The sequence below is a fragment of the Silurus aristotelis genome (assembly GCF_946808225.1).
Source record: "Silurus aristotelis genome assembly, chromosome: 14".
In the NCBI taxonomy this organism is placed as follows: Eukaryota; Metazoa; Chordata; class Actinopteri; order Siluriformes; family Siluridae; genus Silurus; species Silurus aristotelis.
Genome location: NC_139587.1, coordinates 1,848,651 through 1,858,784, shown reverse-complemented (window position 1 = coordinate 1,858,784; position 10,134 = coordinate 1,848,651). Strand labels below are relative to the sequence as shown.

Here is a 10,134-nt window from a genome sequence, read left to right as displayed (position 1 = left end):
GTTTTCAGGAAGCCAGAGGGAGGCCGCATCGATCTCCACTCATCTTTCATACAGACACGGGATATTTCAAAGAAATCGATAACGAGAAAGTATGCGTGTGGTTCCCATAATAACCGAGGCCACAGCTGTCTGGAGACGTGTGAGGGTGTGGTTACGGCGAATGGTGAACATGATACGTGTTGTCTGATCATCGTGCGCCATTAAAGGAAATCAATATCCTGCTAGGACTTTATAATAATGTCCTGTTTACCGTTGTATTTGTTACAAGGACGTCTGTCAAAGAGGCGTTTGGAGGCACCTGACGGACGAGGTATGTGGTGAGACGCCTAAACCACAGTCTGTCCTCCATATGAAGAGGTCACCAAAGGGGCGGGGCTTCAATTATCGGTGTCAGATGTCGAACAAGACAAATGATACACAGATTAATGATCAGATCTTTGTTCTTTGGAAAGCCTTGTTGATCTGAGAGCTCAAGGAAGGACACTCAGACCCATCCAAGCTCACAGAGAACTCAATAACTGCTTTACATGGGTTGGAGTAGAAGATCTCCTGCTCTCCAGGCCTCCTTAACTCACCTACATCAGTACCTGACTTCTGCAAAAATCTATCTGGACATCTTCCCAAAAGAATGGAGCTTATTATAACAGGAAATAGGATCTAAATGTGGAATGGGAACTTTTAATTTCGGATGTGATGTGTCACATGTGTATTGATGTCTTATGCAGGATTTGGGCAGAAGAAAGTTTTGGGTTGTTTCTAAATCATCCTGGCGACTTTTATCTCTGGTGTGCATTCATTTGCCCATGTGGCTTCACCAATCATCGTTTTGGAGATAATTACTGACAGTTCATACGATATGTGCTTTTCGGTTCGCTGCCAAGCAGAGCTGTCTTATCGGAGCACGCTGGCACAGAAACAGGAAGGGATTTACACACAGAGAGGCAATCTGTGCTTTTAACACACTTAGCCAAACATCTCCAGAGATACATACACACACTCACACGTGCACACACACACAGACACACACACACACACACACACACACATACACATACACACACACACACACGTACAGTTATGCAAGAGCCATGTGTCATGCACACACCAGATACGACTCAGAAAATAAACTCAAACTTGAGTAAAGTGAGATACGTTTTATTCTAATCATCATCAGTTTAACAAAACAATGTATGTGAAAAAATGTTTAATTTGAATCAAATCCATCATGAAAGAGCCGTCTGTACCATCAGACCACTTTAACGCCATTACATTTCTCTCAATTGTATCATTTTTATTTTTCTGTCTTTCATTATCCATTCAATTATTCCTCTAAAAGAAAATAAATTAATTAAAACTTTTCCTCAAAAGCAAATAAATCTATTCGGCAAAACATGAGCTATAAATCTGTAATTTATTTTCGTGGATTTTATTAATTGCAGAATTCAGCAGTGAAATGTTCAAATCTCAAAATCTAGAGACCAGAAACAATTGACCAAATATCTAATAATTAATAATCTATCCAAATATATAAAACCTGCATAAAAATATTATAATAAATAATATAATATAATATAATATAATATAATATAATATAATATAATATAATATAATATAATAATTACAAAATGCCTACAAATTTAGATAACAAACTAAATATGTAACAAGCTAAAGTAAATTGTAATAATGAATCATAATATATGAACAAAGGAACAAATAAATTGACACAATAAATAATCCAACAAATAAAAACACATATATAATACGTTACATTAATAATATAGAAAAAAAAATCATATATACACTGTATTTTATTGTGAGAAATTTTTTTTAAAGTAAAGTATTATTATTATTATTATTATTATTATTATTATTATTATTATTATTATTATTATTATTATTATTATTATTATTATTATATGTAACAAACTGCACGTTAAAATAAAACAACAGGGAAAAAAAATTATCCAAAGCTGAAATATTTGAATATACCAAACAAACAAAAAAAATACTCACATTAACTATTTTTATATAAATAATAAAATGAATGTGTTTTTGCAAGAAATGAATGAGTGATGGGGCAGAGTCATTCATCCAACAGAACTGACTGTTTCTACAAAACAGGTGATTATTATCCAATCACAGCTGCACCTCCCGAAGGGTTTGATTCCTCGTACACTACAGTGTACACCATTCACGAGGTGTACAGACACGTATCTGAGCATTCACGTGGTGTACAGACACGTATCTGAGCATTCACGTGATGTACAGTCACGTATCTGAGCAGTCACGCGGTGTACAGACACGTATCTGAGCAATCACAGCTGCACCTCCCGAAGGGTTTGATTCCTCGTACACTACAGTGTTTTGCAACTGCAATTTTTGTTTGTATTAAAATGACACATAAAAATAATAAATAAGTCAAAAAGTGGGATTGTGTTCACCAGGATGTTGAAAGCAACAAAGGAATCAAACTGTGTGGCTTCTATGATGATTTTAAGTAAAATAGCAATAACCTAAAAATTATTTACTGTAAAAAATATATTTCTGACACGTATCTGAGCATTCACGTGATGTACAGACACGTATCTGAGCATTCACATGATGTACAGACACTTATCTGAGCATTCACGTGGTGTACAGACACGTATCTGAGCATTCACGTGGTGTACAGACACGTATCTGAGCATTCACGTGGTGTACAGACACGTATCTGAGCATTCACGTGGTGTACAGACACGTATCTGAGCATTCACGTGATGTACAGACACGTATCTGAGCATTCACGTGGTGTACAGACACGTATCTGAGCATTCACGTGATGTACAGACACGTATCTGAGCATTCACGTGGTGTACAGACACGTATCTGAGCATTCACGTTGTGTACAGACACGTATCTGAGCATTCACGTGGTGTACAGACACGTATCTGAGCATTCACGTGGTGTACAGACACGTATCTGAGCATTCACGTGGTGTACAGTCACGTATCTGAGCATTCACGTGATGTACAGACACGTATCTGAGCATTCACGTGGTGTACAGACACGTATCTGAGCACACACGTGGTGTGCCTTATACTTCTTTTAAAAGATTGACACATTATTTTGCATGAATTTATGCTCGTTTTTTTTTCGTGGATCAGGATACTGTTCGATCCATCATGTGGCAGCAGCACAATGCATAACATCATGCAAATACAGGTCAAGAGCTCTAGTTCACACTCACATCAGACATCAGAATGAAGAAGAGTGTGATCTCAGGGACTCTGACCGTGGCATGGATGTTGGCACCAGATGGGCTGGTTTGAGTATCAGATAATCTGCTGACCTTATGGGATTTTTAATGCGCAGAAGTTTCCACACAGAACAATACAAAAACCCAAAACCATCCAGTGAGCAGCAGTTTCTGTAAGAATGTTGATGAGGAAGGTCAGAGAAGAACAGCCACACTGGTTTGAGCAGACACAAAGGATACTGTTACACAAATAACCAGACTTTACAACCACAGAGGAGAGAAACATCTCAGAAAATAAAGAATGTTGAAATCTTGAGGTTGTTGGGGTACAATGGGAGAAGATCAGAGCAGGTTCCATGAGCAGTCATAAGGATCATCTCTACTGGAATAATAATAAGATAATAATAAGATTGGAATAATGAATCGGAGATGGTAAAATGTTAGTATGGTGGTGGTGTAATGATAATGATGTAATGTGGGGATGGTGATGGTGATAGAGGCACTGGTGTAATGTGATGATGGTCAAGTCAAGTCAAGTTTATTTGTATAGCGCTTTTCACAACAGACATTGTCTCAAAGCAGCTTTACAGAAAACAACAGTGAAGGTGAATGGTGTGCGTTTGTCCCTAATGAGCAAGCCGTGGCGACAGTGGCAAGGAAAAACTCCCTTAGATGATATGAGGAAGAAACCTTGAGAGGAACCAGACTCAAAGGGGAACCCATCCTCATATGGGTGACATCAAGAGTTTGGTCATAAATCTTTCAACAATACAGAACAATTTGTGATCATCATAGATCCAGCATCAGCTTCTCCATGCCAGGGCCTTTAAACACTCGGCATCTACTTCTCCATGATCATCCATAGGTCCATAATCTTCACGAGGTGGGACGTGATTGGAGCTGGCCAAACCTCAGGATGCCTCGGGATGGGGAGAGAAAGAGAAGCAGTGGAGAGGAATTAGCGTAGCTGCTGTTCATGATATTAACAGCACAAGTTGATAATGTGCATGTGATCAGATGTTCTGGAGCACAAGGTTATGATGTGATGTGTGTGATGTGTGTTATGTGTAGGCTTTGCTAAAAAGATATGTTTTTAATCTGCACTTAAACTGGAAGAGTGTATCTGAACCCCGAACACTGTCAGGAAGACTATTCCAGAGTTTAGGAGCTAAATGTGAAAATGCTCTACCGCCTTTAGTGGACTTTGCTATTCTAGGAACTACTAGAAGCCCAGAGTTTTGAGATCTCAGGGAGCGTGACGGATTGTAGCGTGTTAAAAGACTGGATAGATACATGGGAGCCAAACCATTTAGTGCTTTATAAGTGAGTAGCAGTAGTTTGTAGTCTATTCGAAACTTAATAGGAAGCCAATGTAGGGACGATAAGATTGGGGTTATATGATCGTATTTTCTTGACCTAGTAAGAACTCTTGCTGCGGCATTCTGAACTAACTGAAGCTTGTTTATTAATGATGCAGGACATCCACCTAGTAATGCATTACAGTAGTCTATTCTAGAGGTCATAAACGCATGGACGAGCTTCTCTGCATCAGATATAGATAACATATTTCTTAGCTTAGAAATATTTCTAAGGTGAAAGAAGGCTGTTTTTGTAACTTGATTGATGTGATTATTAAAAGATAAGTTGCTGTATAAAATAACTCCCAGGTCTTTTACCGTTGAACTAGTAGTTACAGAACAACCGTCTAAATGCAGGCTGAGATGCTGGAGCTTCTGTGTACTATTTTTTGGGCCGATGAGCAAAATCTCCGTTTTATCAGAATTTAATAGCAGAAAGTTATGGGTCATCCAATCTCTTATTTCTTCAACACACTCAGTTATGCGAGCTAATTGAGCTGTATCGCCTGGTTTGGATGAAATATATAGCTGGGTATCATCAGCATAACAATGGAAACTAATTCCATGCCTTCTAATAATATTTTCTAATGGAAGCATGTATATTGTGAAAAGCAGGGGTCCTAGAACTGACCCTTGTGGCACGCCATAATTTACTAGCATTATCCTGGATAGCTCTCCATTTAAATCTACGAAATGGTAACGATTGGACAGGTAGGATTTAAACCAGCTTAATGCCTGTCCCTGAATACCGATGTAATTCTGTAAGCGATCGAGGAGAAGATCATGATCTATAGTGTCGAACGCAGCACTAAGATCTAGTAAAACTAATAGGGAGATGTAGCCTTGGTCTGAAGCTAAAAACAGGTCATTAGTGATTTTAACTAGAGCAGTTTCTGTGCTATGATGGGGCCTAAAACCTGACTGAAACTCTTCAAAGATATTGTTCTCCTGCAAGTGGTTACATAACTGGGCAGCGACAATCTTTTCTAAAATCTTAGACATAAATGGGAGATTTGAAATTGGTCTGTAATTCGATAGCGTGTTTGGATCCAGATTAGGTTTTTTAATGAGGGGCTTAATAACTGCTAACTTGAGGGATTTAGGGACATGACCTAACAATAGTGAGGAGTTAATAATATTAAGAAGAGGCTCACCAGCTGTATATAACACTTCCTTCAGTAGTTTAGTGGGAATTGGATCTAACTGACATGTTGTTGATTTAGCTTTCATAATAGCATCATACAGCTCTTCCTGTCCTATACATGCAAAACAGTGTAGTTGTGGGGTTGTAAGTACGATTGTGTCAGGAGATGCTGTCAGAGGTTGAACTGCCACAATTGTTTTTCTAATGTTATCTATTTTTTCAGTGAAGAAATTCATAAAGTCTTCACTACTAAACTGTGATGGAACACATTTTTCAGATCCCTAATTTGTTGTTAATTTAGCGACTGTACTGAAAAGGAACCTGGGATTGTTTTTGTTGTTTTCTATGAGTTTGCTCAGGTGTTCAGCTCTAGCAGCTTTTAGCGCCTGTCTGTAGCTAAGCATACTGTCTTTATACGCAATTCTAAATACCTCCAATTTAGTTTTAAATAAATCAGGCAGGTTATTTATTAATCTGTCCTTAGTGGTTGGAATAATAGTCCTACCAAGTCGATACCGTGGTGAAACACGGTTAATCTGCTCTACCAGTAGTGTGTACAGTATGAGATAATGGTCTGTGATGTCATCACTCTGGGGTAAAATATCTATATCAGTGACGTCTGCTCCGTAGGATATTATTAAGTCTAGTGTGTGGTTAAAACGGTGGGTTGGTCTGGTGACGTTTTGTTTAACTCCAATAGAGTTTAGTAAATCGACAAATGATAATCCTAGGGCATCGTTTTCATCATCTACATGAATATTAAAATCTCCTACAAGCAGCACTTAATCAAAGCTGATCAAGAGGTCTGAGAGAAAACAAGCAAACTCATGAAGAAAATCAGCGTAGGGCCCTGGGGGTCTGTACACGGTGACCAGAGCAAGTTTTCTATGCATGTCTGAAAGTGCAACTTTAAGAACGAGCACTTCAAATGATTTAAAGCTGAATCCTAATCTCTGACTAACATTAAGAGAAGCACTATAAATGGTTCCTACACCCCCCCCCACGAGCAGTCTGACGGGGCTCATGCTTATAAACATATCCTGACGGTGTCGACTCGTTTAGACCCATATAATCACCTGGTTTAATCCAGGTCTCAGTGAGACAGAGTGCTGAGAGATTATTATCTGTGATCATCTCATTTACAATCAGTGCTTTGGGTGCAAGTGATCTAATGTTTAAAAGACCGAACTTTAGAACTTTGTTGTGTTTGTTTATCTGGCATTTTTCAGTTTTAACTGCAATAAGATTATTTCTGGATCTTGTGTATGTAATTCTTGGTTTTACTACCAGAGGAATAGATACGGTTTCTATAAACTGGGCTGTGTGTGAACTTGTAACTATTTGGTCTGTAGTATGCGTGTAGTTGAAGATTTCTTGATGTCTTACCAGTCAGATGGTGTGAAGTATCCTAGAGATGTTATCTGATAGCACTGCTGCTCCAACTCTGCTGGGGTGCAGGCCATCAGGGCGGAAGAACCTAGGACGCTCCCAGAAACAGTTCCAGTTATTAACAAAGAGAAGTTTATGTTCTCGACACCATGACTGTAACCATTCATTTAGAGCTAAAAGTCTACTAAACTTCTCAGCCCCTCGCTGGTAAGTGGGAAGAGGTCCTGACACAATGATCCTCGTTGTGGGTGATGTGCTGCGTACCGTCTCCACCAGGATCCTGAAGTCCCTCTTTAAGATCTCCGTTTGCCGCAGCCTGGTGTCATTTGCTCCGGCATGGAGAACAACCGCTCCAAAGTTCTCGTTCAGGATCGCGGGTACCTGCGCAGTGACATCCAGAACACGAGCACCAGGAAAACAGCGAGTGTGCACCTTACCTTTAGCTCGGGTAGCGCGGACATGCCGGACGATGGAATCTCCGAGAATAACAGTGTCGCGTTCCGTCTCGCGGAGGGGGACGAAGCGGTTCTCGGTCGAGATCTCGAAGGCCGGTGGTGGAGGTGGAGACGTCCTCGATCGGGGCTTGGCTTGTCTCTTCCGCCGCGGCCGCATCCAGGGTCCATGTTGCACCGGTGCCGGAGTTGTAGGTGCGCTGGGCCTGGGCATAGAAGCACGCGGAGTTGATGTGCTGGGAGCGTTAGGTTCAACCCGGGAGTTTACCTGGGATGAGTGCGCGTCCGCCCGGGATGTTTCCAGCGCCGCTTTCCGCTCTCGCAGCCGGTCATGCTTTACATGCAGCTCGCAAATCTGTTTCTCCAATGCCTCCATCTCCAACGCCGCCGTTTGCAACTCGAACGAGTCCCCACCTGTGCTCGAATGCAGACAAACAACCGGCATAGTGCTTATCGTCACGAACAGATTTATTATACAGAGATGTGAGTGAGAGAAAATAAATATAAACAACACTAGTTATAGTCGAGTTAACTAACTACAGGCACAAGTGATGGTGATGGTGATAGAGGCTCTGGTGTAATGTGGTGATGGTGATGGTGATGGTGATAGAGGCACTGGTGTAATGTGGTGATGGTGATGGTGATGGTGATGGTGATAGAGGCACTGGTGTAATGTGGTGATGGTGATGGTGATGGTGATAGAGGCTCTGGTGTAATGTGGTGATGGTGATGGTGATGGTGATAGAGGCACTGGTGTAATGTGGTGATGGTGATGGTGATGGTGATAGAGGCTCTGGTGTAATGTGGTGATGGTGATAGAGGCTCTGGTGTAATGTGGTGATGGTGATAGTGATAGTGATGGTGATGGTGATGGTGATAGAGGCACTGGTGTAATGTGGTGATGGTGATGGTGATAGAGGCTCTGGTGTAATGTGGTGATGGTGATGGTGATAGAGGCTCTGGTGTAATGTGGTGATGGTGATAGTGATGGTGATGGTGATGGTGATAGAGGCACTGGTGTAATGTGGTGATGGTGATGGTGATAGAGGCTCTGGTGTAATGTGGTGATGGTGATGGTGATGGTGATAGAGGCTCTGGTGTAATGTGGTAATGGTGATGGTGATGGTGATAGAGGCACTGGTGTAATGTGGTGATGGTTGATGGTGATGGTGATGGTGATAGAGGCTCTGGTGTAATGTGGTGATGATGTATTGGCATGTTCTCAGCTTCTACTTTTCTCAGCAAAACCAATCAGCATCATTTGAATGGAGCAACACATCCGAATCTTATCGCTGAGCAGGTTCACGCCTCTCAATCCAAATGAGAACCTTTGGGATTCAGTAGAATGTCGGATTCACAGCAGGAACATCCAGCTTGACAAATCTGCAGCATGTGATGCAGGGATCTGATTACATCACCTCGGTCCTCCATCTCAGAGGAATGTGTCCATGTAACAAAAAATTGATAATGCATTTTTTCCTGGTGTATTTTCTTCAGATCTGCACCACCACAATAAAGGTTTACAAACCATCATTAAACCCTGCAGACGTTTTCACACTAGATCCCAGCAGGTGCTTATATTTTAACAAACATACACACATTCACAACTTTAAACTCACAACTTTAAACTCACACACACACACACACACACACACACACACACACACACACACACACACACACACACACACACACTCACACACACACACACACACAGAGTACCAGCCCTATTAATGAAATCCAGCAATTAAGCACAACCCTGATGCCCCTGTGGGTTTGAGTGCACGCGTTTCCTTTTCCCTCCGATCCCCCTGTGGAAAAGCGATGTTTTATGAAAGTTTTCCACACCAGCTTCATTGTACTGTTTATTCGCCCTTAAAATGTCCTGCTTCACTACAATTTCCCTCACAGCTACCCACTTCCTGTTTTGGCCACCCCATAATGAGCCTCCTCTTTCTCTCTGATCCCTGAGCGTTGGTGCTATCGTGTATCATAGACACGTTTGGAGTTGAGTTAGCAGTTTCTCTGCTGTGTTTTTGGAGAGTCTCTCTCTCGCACTTTTTCTTACTGTCTTTCCACTCCGGCCGTCCGTAATGAGTCGCTAATTATCCTCCTGAGGCTCTTCGCTAACCTTGGGCTCGACAGCCAAGGACTTCCACCAACCTCAGCTAAAGGAATCAGCATGTATTAATGAGGCAATAACATTACACTTCATCAGGGGACGGGATGCATGAGTAGCTAGAATAAATACAAGAGATACAGTCAGCACGCTCTCGGAGTCAACCATCGACCGTGGCCACGGTTGCGATGGTGAACAACACTGTCACCTGATTGGAACTAAGCAATGTTTATTAAATAGGAGATACGTGAAATGAATTAGAGTGGCACTTTTAAGGTGCTGCAGTAAGATCTTTCTACTTTCCTAGATCTTTCATTGGTCAAGTCACAGCAGAAATTTGATTTCCAACTTCCTGGTGGTCTACAAACATGGCTGCTAAAACATTCTGGGAATTCCAGTCCATTTGTGCTATTTGGGTTTCTTCATTTAGATTTGAT

General features: G+C 41.2%; 1 protein-coding gene across 2 annotated transcripts; it reads right to left on the bottom strand.

Moving 5' to 3' along the window:
• Positions 1–4,137: 4,137 nt before the first annotated feature.
• LOC310737237 (uncharacterized protein) lies at positions 4,138–7,779 on the bottom strand. 2 transcript variants are annotated; one of them, XM_083561448.1, is made up of 2 exons: positions 7,124–7,779; positions 4,138–4,155 (listed from the first exon to the last, which is right to left on the bottom strand). In XM_083561448.1, the coding sequence occupies exon 1, from the start codon at positions 7,736–7,738 to the stop codon at positions 7,127–7,129; it is 612 nt and encodes a 203-aa protein (XP_083417574.1). In that variant the 5' UTR covers positions 7,739–7,779; the 3' UTR covers positions 4,138–4,155; positions 7,124–7,126. The 2 variants fall into 2 exon arrangements, with proteins under 2 accessions (XP_083417574.1, XP_083417573.1); XM_083561447.1 differs by lacking the exon at positions 4,138–4,155 and adding an exon at positions 5,556–5,705.
• Positions 7,780–10,134: the final 2,355 nt, after the last annotated feature.